This window comes from Macaca fascicularis, chromosome 13, assembly GCF_037993035.2.
Source record: "Macaca fascicularis isolate 582-1 chromosome 13, T2T-MFA8v1.1".
NCBI lineage: Eukaryota > Metazoa > Chordata > Mammalia > Primates > Cercopithecidae > Macaca > Macaca fascicularis.
In genome coordinates, this window is record NC_088387.1 from 88,995,578 (window position 1) to 89,014,653 (window position 19,076).

At 40.0% G+C, this 19,076-nt stretch overlaps 1 protein-coding gene across 30 annotated transcripts in view; it reads right to left on the reverse strand.

Annotated features, from left to right (window-relative positions):
* LTBP1 (latent transforming growth factor beta binding protein 1) overlaps window positions 1–19,076 on the reverse strand; it is a 445,837-nt gene that overhangs the window by 178,560 nt on the left and 248,201 nt on the right. For all 30 annotated transcript variants that reach the window (XM_074011979.1, XM_015433801.4, XM_065527196.2 and 27 more), the window contains one exon: window positions 2,967–3,069. In XM_074011979.1, the coding sequence (XP_073868080.1) occupies window positions 2,967–3,069 (103 nt within the window). The remainder of the gene's footprint in view (window positions 1–2,966; window positions 3,070–19,076) is intronic.

Below are 19,076 nucleotides of genomic sequence, written 5' to 3' on the forward strand. Positions count from 1 at the left end.
CTGTGACCTTGGGAAACAAGCCTCTTGGGTTTCACACAGAAATTCTATACAATGAGGGTAATTCCCACCTACTGAGCAGGAAGAGTACTTCCGCAGTTGAGAGAGAATTCATGAAAAATGCCTACCACAGGGCCTGAGTGTGACAAGCACTCCCAAAATGTCAAATGCCATTGCTATGTCCTGCAATAAGGAATTCTATTAAGAGAATACTACGCAACAGAAAACAAGCTATAATCAAAATGGGATGAAAGATTAGACCATTAAAAAGACTTGAAAGAGGAGTAAAAGGGGAAAGTAGAAAATAAAAAGGGAAATTTTCTATTAAAACATAAAATTATTTCAGCCTCCCCATATGAGCTTTATCTATCACCACTAAACAAACAGGGTGAATATGTACTGGGGTGTCCCTCTTCTCCTTCAATTCTTTTCTTTGCTGTATTTCCTCTCTCTTCAGATTCCCCCAGATGACTAAAAGAGATCACAGTGAGGCGTCTGGGAAAGGCAAATTAAAAGAGGGCAGATATGGGTGTGTGGGAGTTCCCCCATTCAGCTCCTTGGCCTCACGTCTGTCTTGTCCCATAGACCACTGGAGCACGCTTCCTGCAGAGATTGTGGGATCTCTGGCTGCAAATTCCTCAAAGACAAAAGAGATGGATATTAACTTGTTTTAGAAGTTTCAACCGTCATCTACTTCAAGGCAGAGAGCCAGACCAGGCAATCTCTTACAGTCCTCCTCAGTTTAGGATTTTATGTTCATTTTCTTCTCAAAAGTTTTAAAGGACAAGTGACTTGTTCATGCTAAGCACATTTCTAATGGGTCACAAACTATTTAATGAAATCATTTGCAGATTTAAAATGAAGTTTTCACGGCAAAAACAAAAACAAACAAAAAAAAACGATCAACAACGAAAGGCCGTTCTGTATGTGGCTAAATAAAAACTTCAAATGTTAAATAAAAGCCACTTGAAAAGTAAAGTTTGAACTAGTTTGAGTGAAAAAAACAAAACAAAAAAAAGAGGTGTGGAACACAAAACCATAGCGGAGAAAGCCAAGGAAAGTCTGCTTCCTTCCAAACTGAACATGGTTTAGAGAGGAGTCCCAACCAAGGAAAGGAAAACTTTATAAATGACACAGGAAGAATGTGACCCTGAGTGTGTTTCTTGGGAGTGAGTCACATAAGACAGCACAAACAGAATAAATGTCAAGATGTTAATAGTTTACTTCATTCATAGTCCACATTGCCCTCCCTGAAGTGAAAGCAGTTTCTTCAATTTTATACATTAAATGAGCCAACATATGGATTTATTTTCATCAACATGTAGTTAAAAGTGACAAACTTTGCACGTTCACATTCAACTAAGTCCTTATCAAGATCAAAATATAGAGCTCACAAACCACAGAAATCAATGAACTCATCTTAGATAAAAATGACGCAATTCTAGACAAAAATGACAAAAGGTCAAGAGTGGAGGGATTAAAAAAACAAAAAAGGACAGTAGGAGTTGCTTTACCTTAAATGTCTATCACATCCCTGCTACTTTGGGGTTTAGACACGAGAGAGAAGAGAAGCAGCTAAGCAAAAGATACACAAAGAAGAGGGTAAATGAAAAAAAAAAATAAGAAAGATGGGGAAGGTATTTAATATTAGAGAACATAGACTTAGCCCCAAAACAAAGTTCTATGAAACTAACTTCCCTCATCCTTAATCCTTCGACCTAACAGTGGAAAACATATCATCCTCCTCAATATTCCTACAGACAGACAGACACGGTAAACAAAGAAGAGGCAGGTTTAAGGAAAAAAAAAAGAGGGCAATGCCTTTTCAACGTTTTAGCTATAGATTCCTGTTTAATGATCCACAAGACTCAATAGTAAATGAAAGAGCTGGGAATCGAACTCAGGTCTACCTAACTTCAAACGCTAAAATTTTTAAATCAAACCAAATGTATCATAGCGATCCCTTTGGTCAGGTTGCCAAAATAATTTTAAGCAAATGGGTCTTCCAGTGAGGATGAACCATCACACTCAACCTACTTCCTGGAAATTCACATTGCAAATGATCATCAAATCAGCTTAGAACATCTACTTGGAAAATTCTCTCAGTACTGAAAATGTCCTTATTTACGTGGATTATTTTTGTAAATGAAGAATTCATTAATTATGAGGAACTTTTCACTAAAGTTATTAGAATATTATATTCTAATAATATATTCTGGATATTAGAAATCAGTTATCCAGAGTTAATACTACATTGAGAAACTAAAGGTACAAATTATTGTTGGTAAGAGAGTATTAAAAAGGTGTAAACCTGATTTATTCAGATCAATATGTTCTGAAAAATACTTTAAAAACAAATCAAAGCCTGGGGGTGTTAATACAGATCAATGTTGCTGAGGTCTGTGACAGCATAAAAGCAGTGTTAGAAAAAATGGGAAAGAATTGTGTCCTAGTGATTACAAGTTTCTCTTTTACAAATCAACAACCAATTATTTCTCCATTGCAGCTTTCCTTCTAATGACATTTGAAAACCGATAACATAGCAAAAACTACAACATACATTGTGGATATTAATAAAAATCTCATTTAAGGAATTTAAACCTAGGAAATAACAACTGCACTGACTTTTTATAGGGTTTGAAACATTTACTCACCATTTTAAAAGAGATCTTATTTTCTCTTCCCCTGAGACAAAAAGTCCATTTTAGCTCATTACCGCTTAAGACTTTTTTTCCCCATAAGTAATCCAACTAAAGAGGATAATTAATAACTGTGCTTATTACAAAATAATTGACATGAAAACTTTTTCAGACTTGCAAATTTTCTGGAAATGCATATTATAGTACTACATTCTAGAATTCAGTAAGAGAGTTATTTGAAAGTCTAATACTGCCTCATCATTAAACGAGTAATCATAAAAAACAGATATGCTACATTGACCTGCAAAGGAGTGAGGAAACATTACTTACATGGTTTCTTGGGGCATTTCTGGCATTTGTTAAAGCCCCAGGAGGTACCCACAGTTCCACAGCAGTCCTCTTGCTTTGAAAGGCCAGGGAGCGCTTTGCCACACTGCAATGATTAGGTGTGAAATATGAAGGTTAATTGAGTGCAGGATCCCCAGCCCCAGAGCACTGCTGTACCTCACAGTCACACTATAAACCAGTTCCCTTGTTATCGACACAATTAGAAAGGAAAAAAACTGTAAAACTTGCAAAGAAAATACCTGGACAGAAATCAATACAACACAAAAATGAACAAGTACGTTTCCAAATGACTGCACCTTGGTATTTCCAGTCTAAGAAAATCTGTCACTGCTCAGAGTACTTTATAAAACTTACGTTTCCAATGCCTTTTTTTCTTAATAAGAACCTCATAATATATAAGATCAATATAGGCTTTTTAGATTTTAGTTGTATCTGTCTCTTTAAATCTCTTGTGTGGATCATCTGGGAACAGAACTCTAAGGGTATGGCATGTGTGTGAAACGTGAGAAGATGGCACAGGTCCCACCTACAAGAGGCTTCTGATCTTCCTATAACCCCAAGGCCTGGGCACTGACAGGACAGAAGAAACAATTACTGGCTGGGCCAAATCAGCTGTAGCAAAGACGAAGGCTCCAGGCAGCCAAGTGTTCTGACCCAGGGAGGTCAGCCAAGCTAGGAAGGTGCCAGCATGTTTAAGCAAGACCGGCTTGAGCAGGCAGAAAAGCAGGACTTACAGGCTACTGGTGCAACACGGTTGTCCAGTGTTAAGACCAGGTAAGACTCCTGGTCAACCATAGGAAGTGAGAAAAAGCTGAGAGGCAGGGGCCTGAAGTTAGACCACCTCAGTGGGGCAAGGAAGTGCCTAAGAAAACAGATCTTGCTCTGTGGACCTATCCAAAGGCCAGCCTGAGGGGAGGACCACTTGACTCTCCACCCCTGCTGTGCAGGCTAACACACCCCACATTTTTGTCTCCTGTGTAAACGCAGAGCATCCAAGGGGTTATTCTGCCTTCCTCTGCCTCAGTCTCTACAAAAATCCTCCCAACAGTTTCCAGAGTTGTCTTTCCAATCTGATTCAAATCTGATCACATTACTGATGAAAACCTTTCACTGACTCTCCATTGTCTGAAAACTGCACACTCCAGAATGATCTATAAGGTCCTTCCTATTCCCACCTGAGGCAATCTCTTGTCCCCATCCACCTCTATCCTGCAGACATACCAAAGGGCTCTTTATTTTCTGAACAAACCACGTCCTTCCAAAAGGAGCACGTCTCCCTGGAACACCCTCTCCTTTTTTCTTTCCCAGAATAGACTTTATTCAACCCTTGACATGTATTAATAGCTCTGAGAACCATCACTATGAAACCTCCCCTATCTCCTTAATTCCAATGAGTTCCTCCCTCCTTTTTATCCCACAGCACTGTCTATATAGTCTACTGCCTCTGCGATGCATTTCTGTTCAATGCATATGTATCTTATGTTTATATTCCAGTACACAGTACATGTTGCAAATGCTCAGGAAACACTGCATGAAGAAAGGAACAAACAACCTAGGGAACTAAGGAACAAGCTAGTTGTAGGCCATCCAGGCAAGCAATGGCTGTATGAAAACCAATGGAGGGGTCAGGCATGGTGGCTCACGCCTGTAATCCCAGCACTTTGGGAGCCCAAGGCGGGCACATCATGAGGTCAGGAGATCGAGATCATCCTGGCCGACATGGTAAAACCCCGTCTCTACTAAAATACAAAAAATTAGCCGGGCATGGTGGTACATGCCTCTAGTCCCAGCTACTCAAAAGGCTGAGGCAGGGGAATCACTTGAACCCTGGAGGCAGAGATTGCAGTGAGCCAAGATCGCACCACTGCATGCCAGCCTGGCGGCAGAGAGACTCCGTCTCAAAAAAAAAAAAAAAAAAAAAAAAACCAAGAAAACCAATGGAAGTTTAGCATCCATACCTCAGGCTAGTGAGCAGTGTGTGGTGACAGAAGGTCCAGGCAGGTGGTGGCCCTCAGAAGGACAGCAGGTAGTAGATACCAGTCACCTGGCAGGCCTCCAGGGACAGCGTTTCTTTCCCGCCAGGTCCAAGCATGCAGCATTCTGATTAAGGCTCTAAGTGACTACATACCCAAATTGTAAAACAAGACCAAACCACAGAAGGCCCAGCTAAGTTTTAGTTACATCATAGCTTTGATGTTCTAAGGTTTCATTATTTTTAATGATTTCAACAGGATGCTGTGTGCTCTCCAACAGCAGTATATGATAGTGATTAAAAATGTGACTCAGGAGTTAGAGAGGCCTGAGTATGAATTCTGACTGTAGGACTTCTTACACGCATTATCTTAGACATTTTCCTACCCATAACATAGATTGCATTGTAGTATCTTTCTCACAGGGTCATGAAACATGAAAGAAAAAAGGCACGTGCAATGCTGAACATTATAGCTGACCACTTACATGTGTCAGGTATCATTACCATTATTATTATTATTATTATTATTATTATTATTATTATAGATAAAAGCTCCCTACTCCAGATGTCCCATTTGAAGCCCCTAATGTTTGTCGGATTCCCCAGGGAGTAGAAGAGAGTGGAGTAGATTGTAAATGGTCCTGTCAATCAAACAGGTTAGTCCAATTGCCCTCTCGAAAGTACCAGACTCCGTAAGAAATGACCCTGAGACAAAATGAATTTCCCTAATAAAGCTGGTGTTGAAGACATTTTGAGTTAAGCAAAAGTAGGCATACCAAAACAATTGCTTTTTTCTTTTAGATGAACTTGAAAAAACACATAATTCTGGGGAAGGCACTGAAAAAAGCCCTAGTGTAAGTCAGTAAAGCCCAAGACCATCACATCTCTTGAAACCGGGGCAGTAACTCCTGTAGACACGTGACACGCATTCCTTGAAATAAGGAAATTCTCTCATAAAACATCACAACTGGATAAACAGCGAGGGACGTTGTGTGCCAGATACCAACGCACTGACTCGGAGAAGTCTGTTTGAAGACAGGGCTCTCAGCGAAGTGTTTAACCACGTGCAGTGAGGGAAAGTCCCCGAGGCTGGAACAGCGGTGGGGCCACAGATGAATAGTCTCAGACATGGGGGAAGACTGGACCAAAGGAAATATGATAAAGTGGTAGGTGAGTAGGTAGTCCCAGAGACAGCGAAACAAACATGCATCCGCATGTACACGCAGAGTGGGGAGAGGAAGAGGGAGAGACACATCCAACGTGAGAACAAACGGGAACCTGAGAGAAGACAGGCACATACTTAGGGCTGGAATCAGGTAGTTTCCATACTCCTTGAGCTTAATCACAAAACATGTAACCCTGAAATATGAAGGACTGAAGGGAGGAAAGGGCAACAATGACCAGGCCTAAGACTGGGAACAAAATGATTCTGTAAAAACACAGAGGTCCCCACTGTTGCAACCTGGCTGCCAAAGCGTGCTTAGGGTTTATTTCCAGTTTTATAAAATTGATGTAAGACACCAGTTCACATCATATACAGATCATTCTTGTACTGGACGCTTTAGGTTCGTCTCCTAATCAAGCAAAACACTCAACACTTGCTGATTTTATATGCTCAAAATGTTAGAGGCAGTTAAAATCCAATTTTCACCTTGGATTCCTAGAATGTTTTATTGGGTAGGGCAAAAATAAATCATTTTTTCTCAACCGGGCCTCCAGAAAGGTACAAGGTTTTCATTACATGATTCAGGCCGCTTTATCCCATGGCTTTGTTTTTGCAGGTCCACGGCCAAGAGCAGCAGAAGCCATCCAAATTGATTAAATAAATGGTAGTGTAAGTGGTACCACAACACTGTGTGTGTCTTGAAACTGGGTCTGCACAGTATAAGAATAAGCTACAAGAGATGAAGTCACAGTTAAAACAAGACTGAAAGTTCTCCATATGCCTTTCAGTTATTTAACTATGAAGAGGCATCGATGTGCAGCCAGAAACTTCATCTGAGAGATCTTTGTGGCCATACTCAGAGTTCTCACCCAAGAGATCACTGAACACCACAGGGTCTCACCTGGATGTAAGACATGCCTAGAAGAAAAGAAGGTAGAGGAAAGATCTTCTTTCTCCCACACCAAAAGGCCACACTGAAGAGAATCACATGGAATAGGATGAGATCAGCATTCAGAAAATCCTTGTCTATGACTGCTAGGTTCTGCTCTTTGGTGAGAGTAATCACGTGGATATAGGCTCACGCTAACTATATTTTTACGCACAGATTGAGGTGATGTTTTACAAGTTAAAAACACACATGGAATTCCTCCTTTGTGAATTATTCACTACCTTCACACGGAAAACTTCATCATTTCAGGATGTGTCTTACAAATAAGCAATCCTGGAGAAATGTGCTAAATTTACAACCCGATATTTAGCTAAGTCAAGTCCAAAACAAAAATCCTATCGGGTCAAACAGGCTACAGTGCCTCAAAAAGCTCACACAACCTTGGGCTGCAGATTAACAGACACTACAACCCTACACAGCTGTCCCAGGATTCCGCCCATGCATGACCTAGCTGAAGCACTGCAAGCAGAGAAATGAAAGTTCTGGCAACCAAGTCCTGTGAGGATCAACCGAGGAAAGGAGGAATGGTGAGACTACGTGCAGACACGACAGCAGTGTTCAGATACCCTGAGCAAGAGGAAGCCTGTTGTATGATAAAGGTCCAGGTTGAGGATCTCTGATCCAAAATGCTTGGGACTAGAAGTATTTTAGATTTCAGTTATTTTCAGGTTTTAGAATATTTGCAAATACTTACAAGTTGAGCCTCCCAAATCCACAAGTGCAAAATCTAAATTGTTCCAACGAGCATTTCCTTGGAGTGTTATGTTGGTGCTCAAAACATTTTGGATTCTGGAGCCTTTTGGATTTCAGACTGTTGGATTTGGGATGCTTAACTTGTATTGGCAGGACTAAAGGCTACAAATCATAGAAAGAGTGGATTCAACCTCATTAAGTAGAAGATCCTTTCAACAGTTAATGCTCCTTAACAGTGGAAGATGCTGACTTCACTAGGAACTGACCATGGAAAACCATCTCTCAGGGATGCCCAGGATTTGAAGCAGATGACCTTTACAACTTTTGCAAGGTCTAAGGTTCTGTGGTCACTACATACTGATGGGTTACATTATGCCATCTAGGAAATACAAGTTACTACACACCACAGCAGAACTCAAGTGTTTCTGTTGCTCTCACATCTATAATAGGACTGCGTCTGAGCAGATGGCCTCCTAACCACCTCCTTTTGTCTTATCTCCTCCTCCCTCATTTCCACATCTCTAGAGTTGCTCATGCTGCCTGGGCCTCTAACTTCAGGACTTATACAAATAAGGCAAAAGAAAGAAAAACAAACAAAGCTACTCCCAGCCCTGATTCACCAGTACACTGGTCATGATTCCTGGAACATTGAGTGCATGAAAATAACTTTTCAACCCTTCTTACGTGCACATCTGTATGAACCCTGTGATTCAGATGGTAAGGCTATTCAAGAATCATTACAATTATTCCACAAATATCCATGTTACTGCATTTACAACACAAAATTATTATAAGCAACAGTGAAAAAAACTTTTAATTTTGAAGCCAGGTGTCAAAAATTACAGATTGTAGGGTAATGTATGCAATCTAAATCTTGGCCTGATTGGGAACACATACCTTCAGACTTTAATCTCATTTTTGAGGTAATACTGTAGCACTTCCCTAATATTCAAAGTTGGGCTGTGATCACAGTCACTTTTACATCTCCCTATCAATGCGAGAGGAAAGATAGTTCAAAACTTGTCATTTGGTAATCAAGGCTTGCAATTTTTGTCAGTTAAAAAGTCACCACTGGAGTTGCTTCAGAGCTGAATGATGATTTGAAGAGATTGTGATAGATGGTGGAGTATGGTTTCACAAGGTTTTAGAAGATTTAATTTTCAGGTATTACAATTGCTGGTACCTATAGTACCTGCAATGTACCCTCATTCAAAGAGTGTTTGCTGCACTGTGCAGAGTCCTGGGGAAGGAGAATCCAGCAGTAGTGGTAAGAAAAGAGTGCTGGACTGGAATCATCAGACTTGGATTGAAATCCCGGATACTTCTTACTAGCAGTGAGAAGTTCAGCAGATCATCCAACCTCTGAGTCAGTAATCCTAACCCCAAGGATTGTGAGATTATCCAATCACAGATACTGGGACTCCATCAACCCCTGTGTGGGGATTAGAAAAGGGCAGCTCTAGGATGTGACCCGCACCAGGACATAGAGTTTGATGAGCAGAGCACGGGCTGGATCCAGGCTCCAATCATCCTCCCTCAACTGGTGTCTGGTGTGGGTAAAACCTACAACCAGCATTAAAGTACTGGCCATTTGATAAACTGCCAGGACACATTTATTAAAAGTGTTCAGATATTTATCTATTAAAAGGGCCACTCCATAAAGACAGCCACATGTCAGGAACCCATTACTTAATCTTACTATTTAAAACACTAAAAAATGATAAACTGAAATACTCCTATGAATTGTCTTCATTACATGTATATAACTCATTTTATTATGCTATGAAGGACTATTATACAATGAAGTATAAAACATTTTAAGTTTGATATTGGCTGTGGGTTTCTCATAAATAGCTCTTATGATTTTGAGATACGTTCCATCAATACCAAATTCATTGAGAATTGTTAGCATGAAGGGCTGTTGAATTTTGTCAAAGGCCTTTTCTGCATCTATTGAGATAATCATGTGGTTTTTGTCTTTGGTTCTGTTTATATGCTGGATTATGTTTATTGATTTGTGTATGTTGAACCAGCCTTGCATCCCAGGGATGAAGCCCACTTGATCATGGCGGATAAGCTTTTTGATGTGCTGCTGGATTTGGTTTGCCAGTATTTTATTGAGGATTTTTGCATCGATGTTCATTAGGGATATTGGTCTAAAATTCTCTTTTTTTGTTGTGCCTCTGCCAGGCTTTGGTATCAGGATGATGTTGGCCTCATAAAATGAGTTAGGGAGGATTCCCTCTTTTTCTATTGATTGGCATAGTTTCAGATGGAATGGTACCAGCTCCTCCTTGTACCTCAGGTAGAATTCGGCTGTGAATCCGTCTGGTCCTGGACTTTTTTTGGTTGGTAGGCTATTAATTATTGCCTCAATTTCAGAGCCTGCTATTGGTCTATTCAGGAATTCAACTTCTTCCTGGTTTAGTCTTGGGAGAGTGTAAGTGTCCAGGAAATTATCCATTTCTTTTAAGTTTTCTAGTTTATTCGCGTAGAGGTGTTTGTAGTATTCTCTGATGGTAGTTTGTATTTCTGTGGGATCAGTGGTGATATCCCCTTTATCATTTTTTATTGCGTCTATCTGATTCTTCTCTCTTTTCTTCTTTATTAGTCTTGCTAGCAGTCTATCAATTTGGTTGATCTTTTCAAAAAACCAGCTCCCGGATTCATTGATTTTTTTGGAGGGTTTTTTTGTGTCTCTATCTCCTTCAGTTCTGCTCTGATATTAGTTATTTCTTGCCTTCTGCTAGCTTTTGAATGTGTTTGCTCTTGCTTCTCTAGTTCTTTTAATTGTGATGTTAGGGTGTCAATTTTAGATCTTTCCTGCTTTCTCTTGTGGGCATTTAGTGCTATAAATTTCCCTCTACACACTGCTTTAAATGTGTCCCAGAGATTCTGGTATGTTGTATCTTTGTTCTCATTGGTTTCAAAGAACATCTTTATTTCTGCCTTCATTTCGTTATGTACCCAGTAGTCATTTAGGAGTAGGTTGTTCAGTTTCCATGTAGTTGAGTGGTTTTGATTGAGTTTCTTAGTCCTGAGTTCTAGTGTGATTGCACTGTGGTCTGAGAGACAGTTTGTCATAATTTCTGTTCCTTTACATTTGCTCAGGAGTGCTTTACTTCCAACTATGTGATCAATTTTCGAATAAGTGCGATGTGGTTCTGAGAAGAATGTATATTCTGTTGATTTGGGGTGGAGAGTTCTGTAGATGTCTATTAGGTCTGCTTGGTGCAGAGTTGAGTTCAATTCCTGGATATCCTTGTTAACTTTCTGTCTCCTTGATCTGTCTAATGTTGACAGTGGGGTGTTGAAGTCTCCCATTACTATTGTATGGGAGTCTAAGTCTCATTGTAAGTCTCTAAGGACTTGCTTTATGAATCTGGGTGCTCCTGTATTGGGCGCATATATATTTAGGATAGTTAGCTCTTCCTGTTGAATTGATCCCTTTACCATTATGTAATGGCCTTCTTTGTCTCTCTTGATCTTTGATGGTTTAAAGTCTGTTTTATCAGAGACTAGGATTGCAACCCCTGCTTTTTTTCGTTCTCCATTTGCTTGGTAGATCTTCCTCCATCCCTTTATTTTGAGCCTATGTGTGTCTCTGCATGTGAGATGGGTCTCCTGAATACAGCAAACTGATGGATCTTGACTCTTTATCCAATTTGCCAGTCTGTGTCTTTTAATTGGACCATTTAGTCCGTTTACATTTAAGGTTAATATTTTTATGTGTGAACTTCATCCTGTCATTATGATATTAGCTGGTTATTTTGCTTGTTAGTTGATGCAGTTTCTTCCTAGCATCGATGGTCTTTACATTTTGGCATGTTTTTGCAATGGCTGGTACCGGTTGTTCCTTTCCATGTTTACTGAATGGGCAAAAACTGGAAGCATTCCCTTTGAAAACTGGCACAAGACAGGGATGCCCTCTCTCACCACTCCTATTCAACATAGTGTTGGAAGTTCTGGCTAGGGCAATCAAGCAAGAGAAAGAAATAAGGGGTATTCAGTTAGGAAAAGAAGAAGTCAAATTGTCCCTGTTTGCAGATGACATGATTGTATATTTAGAAAACTCCATCATCTCAGCCCAAAATCTCCTTAAGCTGATAAGGAACTTCAGCAAAGTCTCAGGATACAAAATCAATGTGCAAAAATCACAAGCATTCTTATACACCAGTAACACACAGAGAGCCAAATCATGAATGAACTTCCATTCACAATTGCTTCAAAGAGAATAAAATATCTAGGAATCCAACTCACAAGGGATGTAAAGGACCTCTTCAAGGAAAACTACAAACTACTGCTCAGTGAAATAAAAGAGGACACAAACAAATGGAAGAACATTCCATGCTCATGGATAGGAAGAATCAATATTGTGAAAATCGCCATACTACCCCAGCTATAGATTCAATGCCATCCCCATTAAGCTACCAATGAGTTTCTTCACAGAATTGGAAAAAACTGCTTTAAAGTTCATACGGAACCGAAAAAGAGCCGACATTGCCAAGACAATCCTAAGTCAAAAGAACAAAGCTGGAGGCATCACGCTACCTGACTTCAAACTGCACTACAAGGCTACAGAAACCAAAACAGCATGGTACTGGTACCAAAACAGAGATATAGACCAATGGAACAGAACAGAGCCCTCAGAAATAATACCACACATCTATAGCCATCTGATCTTTGACAAATCTGACAAAAACAAGAAATGGGGAAAGGATTCCCTATTTAATAAATGGTGCTGGGAAAATTGGCTAGCCACAGGTAGAAAGCTGAAACTGGGTCCTTTCCTTACTCCTTATATGAAAATTAATTCAAGATGGATTAGAGACTTAAATGTTAGACCTAAAACCAGAAAAACCCTAGAAGAAAACCAAGGTAATACCATTCAGGATATAGGCATGGGCAAGGACTTCATGTCTAAAACACCAAAAGCAATGGCAACAAAAGCCAAAATTGACAAATGGGATCTAATTAAATTAAAGAGCTTCTGCACAGCAAAAGAAACTACCATCAGAGTGAACAGGCAACCTACAGAATGGGAGAAAATTTTTGCAATCTACTCATCTGACAAAGGGCTAATATCCAGAACCTACAAAGAACTCAAACAAATTTACGAGAAAAAAACAACCCCATCAAAAAGTGGGCAAAGGATATGAATAGACATTTCTCAAAAGAAGACATGCATACAGCCAACAGGCACATGAAAAAGTGCTTATCATCACTGGCCATCAGAGAAATGCAAATCAAAACCACAACGAGATACCATCTCACACCAGTTAGAATGGCAATCATTAAAAAGTCAAGAAACAACAAGTGCTGGAGAGGATGTGGAGAAATAGGAACATTTTTACACTGTTGGTGGGATTGTAAACTGGTTCAACCACTGTGGAAAACAGTATGGCGATTCCTCAAGGATCTAGAACTAGAAATACCATATGTCCCAGCCATCCCATTACTGGGTATATACCCAAAGGATTATAAATCATGCTGCTATAAAGACACATGCACATGTATGTTTATTGCGGCACTATTCACAATAGCAAGACTTGGAATCAACCCAAATGTCTATCAGTGACAGAATGGATTAAGAAAATGTGGCACATATACACCATGGAATACTACGCAGTCATAAAAAAGGATGAGTTCATGTCCTTTGTAGGGACATGGATGCAGCTGGAAACCATCATTCTCAGCAAACTATCGCAAGAACAGAAAACCAAACACCACATGTTCTCACTCATAGGTGGGAATTGAACAATGAGATCACTTGGACTCTGGAAGGGGAACATCACACACTGGGGCCTATTATGGGGAGTGGGGAGGGGGGAGGGATGGCATTGGGAGTTATACCTGATGTAAATGACGAGTTGATGGGTGCAGCACACCAACATGGCACAAGTATACATATGTAACAAAGCTGCACGTTGTGCACATGCACCCTAGAACTTAAAGTATAATAAAAAAATAAAAAATTAAAAAATAAAATAAAATAAAAATTTGAAGAAAAGATGATACATATATAAAAATGTTTTGAATAATATATTTCACAGTGGTTACTTGATGGGTAGCTGTTAGGAGAAGGGTTTTAATTTTCACTATATATTATTCTATATTTAAAACATTATTTTGTGAATACACTTACCTTTGAATAAAATAAAGAAAAATAAATTAGAGAAAAAATATATATATTTTAAGTTCGAGTAAAGAAATCTTTCAGGGCCAAAGGGGCAAATAAAACTCAAAATGTTGAAGTGATACAGGTTTCAAAAAATACTCGTAGAGATTGCACGGAGGGAAAACATGAAATAAAACAGAAGTCTGATTCGTTGTAACTCTTGCAAGAGTAAGTAGTACTGTGTTTAGGCAAGAACTGAAACAAGGAAGTGACTCAATGGCTCTACTGGGGAGAGAGATTCCAAAGAGATGGAATGGCTCTAGCTAAGCATAAGACCAACCACCAGCTGGGAGAAGAGCCAGTGGCAACAGAGGAGGGTTAAGACAGGGGAAGGCACGTCAATACGAAGGAACAAAGAGTGGGTGTGCAGAGTCAGAGAAGATGTGGAGCTAAACCATGGAGGGTTTTCCAAATTTGAGATTAGATGTATAGTTCGATATAAAAATCAACCAGGAAACAGGGGAAAAGAAGCATCATAGTTCCTTTCCTCAAAGCAAAAAAGTCTGTATTGCTTCCAATTAAATAATTAGCATCTTTGAAACAATGGTAAGTACAGAAAGACTGATGAGAACGAAGAGGAGGAAAAGGAGAAAGACAGAAGTGTTTTCATAAAGGTAAAGTGTTCTATATCTAGTACTTCCCCTGAAATGTAAAAAAGAATTACCAAGATAAAGTATATCATTCACAGGGAGGAAAAGGAAGAAATTATATTGCAGATAAACATGATCAGTAATAATGAGAGGACAAAAATTTGCAATTAGATGATTAGAGGCCCACTGACTGTACTTCTTCTCAAACAAACAGCAGAAAGGAGTTACGTTCAGTATGAATAATCTCTTACCTCAACAAATGCTGTCCAGCGCAGTAAAAAGATTTCTGAACACAAAGCAAACTCCCAGATATCTACTTGCCTTGCAGCATTAGCACATTATGAACAGGAAGCGGACTTCTCTGCACAGCCACATTCCCCTTGAACTCAGTGAAAAGCAGTGTAAGGATGACCCATAACTGGGTAAATGGCAAGAGGGCAGTTTTTGAAAATAGAAAAACATTCACATCCTCACTTTACCAATTACCACCTCCATGACTAGAGGCAAAACTCTCAACGTCTCTCTGCCTATTTCATCCTCTATAAAATGGAACTCGAGACATCCATTTTTCGTGGAGCTCTTGAGTGGACTGAGACAACACATGTGAAACGGACTCTATATGAGACAGCCATATGGCCAAACCCCACTGGGCTCTCGATCAGTATTAGATCTCTTCCCCCAGGCTCCTCCTTTAAAAACCTGGGCTTATTTAACAAAAGAGCAATTCATCTAGTAGTTATTCAATATACAATGTCCCAGATTCAGCATACAGACAAGAGATGTACAAAATAAACATGGAAGTTAGATATAGAAATAAAAGAAAAAGATATTCTTAAGATCTTACTAAAAATATTTAGGTTTTCTCAAAAGCGCTCTGGCTAGTAAAGAAATACTCAGTGAATTAATGCTGTGGAGAGCATGTCATTAAATGGATTTCATTTTAATTCTGCTCAAGAAGTACAACATGGTATCACTGAATTCCAATAATTCAACTTGTAAATATTGACGTTCAAGCGGCAGATGATTTCGCTTTGGGGACATCATGATCCTACTTGTCATGGTGCCATGTTTTGGTGCCAGAGAACCAAGACCATGAAGCAACAGCAGTGGAGCTCACTGTGCTCCTTCCCCTCAAGGATCCATGGCCCAATCACAAAATACCACACAGCATGCGACTCTCTAACTAAGTCAGGTCCCAGAGAATATAGCTGTCCTTTCAGGATGAGATAGCAATGGTTTCTTGTGAATCCTCCATCCCTAGAAGAAATGGCCTAAGAGCCAGCGTGCAATAGTAGAAAGACTGGCCGGGCACGGTGGTTCACACCTGTAATCCCAGCGCTTTGGGAGGCCAAGGTAGGTGGGTCACTTGAGGTCAAGAGTTCGAAACCAGCCTGGCCAATGTGGTTAAACCCAGTCTTCAATAAAAACACACAAAAAATAGCCAAGCTTGGTGGCAGGTGCCTGTAATCCCAGCTACTTGGGAGGCTGAGGCAGGAGAATTACTTGAGCCTGGGAGGCAGAGCTTGCAGTGAGCCAGGATCGCACCACTGCACTCCAGCCTGGGAGACAGAGCAAGACTAGACACTAAAAAGCTTCAGTTTTACTGCCCACCTCCCACAAACTCAACTGCAAACTGGTTTACCTCTCTGGATGTGAGCGGCATCACCCATAAAATTGTAAGGACAGACTATTTGCTAATACTCATCTAAGTACCCAAGTTCTATGATTTTATGAAAGCTCCAGGGCAGGGCTGAAGGCAGCCAAGGAGCTATGGTGGCAAGGTTGCCTGTGGCAGGGCAATCCTATGAAACTCAGTGTTCCTCAGGTGCCCCCTGCCTGCCAGGTTGATACATTAGATTCCATGCTGCCACAGCTGCCTGGTTGTATCCTCATACCCTGACCTGGGTCACCTAATCAAGGATAACCGTAAGAACAGGCTGCCTTTTCCTTACCCTACCTCACGCCAGCCCTTTCCTACTAACCTGTATACACAAAGGGCAGCTCTAACCTTCCTGAAAACAGTTACGGCTCTTAAATGGCTCGATTCTAGATTATATTGGGTAGCTATAATTATCAATAGGCAAGATCTCAGAAATGATTCCAGATGGTCATGGAAATGCAGATCTTGGGTGTACTGGGCTGTGACCGTTATAAAGTCACATTATAATCCATCAACCCACACTGCACAGGTATGTCCCATAAATTATTCCACCCATGCAGGTGCCATCCTCACCTACATCCACATTCGGAAGCACATTACTCTAACATTCTGGCACAAAGCCTTGGGGTATTCTAGTAAACAAAAGCTACACCATCAATACTATGAATCTGGGTGAGGAATGTTAATCCTATTTTTTTTTTTTTTTTTGAAATCTTGAACTTCTTTTCATAAGAATCAGAATGAAGTCCCCTACAGGAAAAGTACTGACTGTATGTAACAGGTTGGAATAATCCAAACTTCGTCTTTCCTCTTCTTCGCTCCTGTTAAACTGTCTTTTCACTATGATATAAACACATCTCCACTCCGGAAAAGTGACTCCTGACAATGTTCTGAGCAAAATGGTGTTCTTCTAGCCCCTGAATCAACTATGGCTCCAAATTAAACTAGAAAGCCTCATGAACACTCTTTAGTATGCCAGCACTAGATCATTAAATACGCTTATTTCTATGCATCGAAAAGTAAAAAGTTCTAAATCTCTAACCCCTATCGCTAATGCAACTAGAACAACATATTTGATCAACTTGTTCTAAGGGTCGCTGTCACAAAGAGCAGTGTACAATGCAGAACTGGCTGGGTAACAGGCATTGTCTCATAAGAAGAGGAAAATGCATAAATACTTCCAGATTTTCTAAGAGAACTTGTAAAAAAAATTTGCTTTGGCTTGAGCAGAACATTCTTTATAGGCAAGGATTTTTTCTTTCTTTTTTTTTTAAGTCCACTTAGCTTTCTTTTATTAGAGTAATTAAAACAATGTTAGGCATTTGGGGGATCTGATACAACTATAATCCTCTGATATTTCAGGCTATTGATTTTACAAAGTATCTACTGTGACTAGAGCATTAACTGCTGGAAATGTATCCACATCGATTTCTGACAGTGTATTTGTTTAAAACCTGCTGAAGCCAAACCATGGGCTTCAAGGAATTCCAGACAACTACTTCAGTTTATGAAACGGTATTTTTAAAGTTACACTAAGGCAAAAATGGTTTTTAAAGTAACATATGAAGGGAAAAAAGAAAAATCTCTTAAGCATGAAACTTATGATTCTACTTGACATCTTTTCTAAAGAAAAGATAAAATCTGAGCTGCCTATTTTATCCGCCTCTACAATGATTTGAACATTTCAACAGTCAAGTCTTCTTCCAGGCTGTGATATGTGTGTTTTGCTCTTAAGTTGCAAAAAGAAAATTTAAGTACAGTATTGTCATGATTCTATTCTGACACCATAACTCCTGTTAGCCTTTCCTTGGGGCGAAACAACACAAATCACATCATAAACCCTAGTACTAGATGGGGAGTAGATCAGATTTATTTTAACTTTGATTACCAGGAATGTGTCTAAAAAGAAAGACTCATGTTGAGAGAGAAAATAAAGACGTGCATACAGGCATGATTATTACGACATAGCAACCTGAATACCCCCAAAAATCATGACCATAAATGCCTATCTTCTCCAATCTTCTTTCTTTCTTTCTTTTTCTTTTTTTTTTTTTTGAGACGGAGTCTCGCTCTGTCGCCCAGGCTGGAGTGCAGTGGCGCGATCTCGGCTCGCTGCAAGATCCACCTCCCAAGTTCATGCCATTCTCCTGCCTCAGCCTCCTGAGTACCTGGGACTACAGGTGCTCACCACCACACCCGGCTAATTTTTTGTATTTTTAGTAGAGACGGGGTTTCACCATGTTAGCCAGGATGGTCTCGATCTCCTGACTGCCTTGGCCTCCCAAAGTGCTGGGATTACAGGCGTGAGCCACCACGCCTGGCCTCCAGCGCTTATTTCTGCAACCATATTGAGATAAATCTTCTATATTAAGCTTTATGTCTATATAGAGATAATGAAAGGAACCAAAAACATTTTAGGCCTCATAGCACTATGTGAAATTATAATGCATGCCTCATTGGTTAAGCTTTCCGTTTTTTCTGTGTCTCTTCCAAGTACACAGAACTCAAAACTAATAATTACCTGTGGTTTGGTTGCAAGTCATGTAGAAAAACTGAAAGCCACAAATAACACTAACAGGTTCATTTAGATCCCTGGGTGCAGGGAACCATGTCTGTCTTGCCCACTGCCCTGACTCTTCTGGCAGAAACATCCATTGTTCCCCAAAGAGCCACTTGTTTCCCTACATTTCCCAGCTCCAAAACTATCTGTTGGATTGCCATAACAAAATACCATATACTGGGTGGTTTAAATCATAGATTTTTTTTTTTTTTTAAATTTCCTCACGGTTCTGGAGGCTGGAAACCCAAGATTATGGTACCAACATGGTGGATTTTTGGTGAGGCCCCTCCTCCTAGCTCGCGGGTGGCTGCCATCTGGCTGTGTG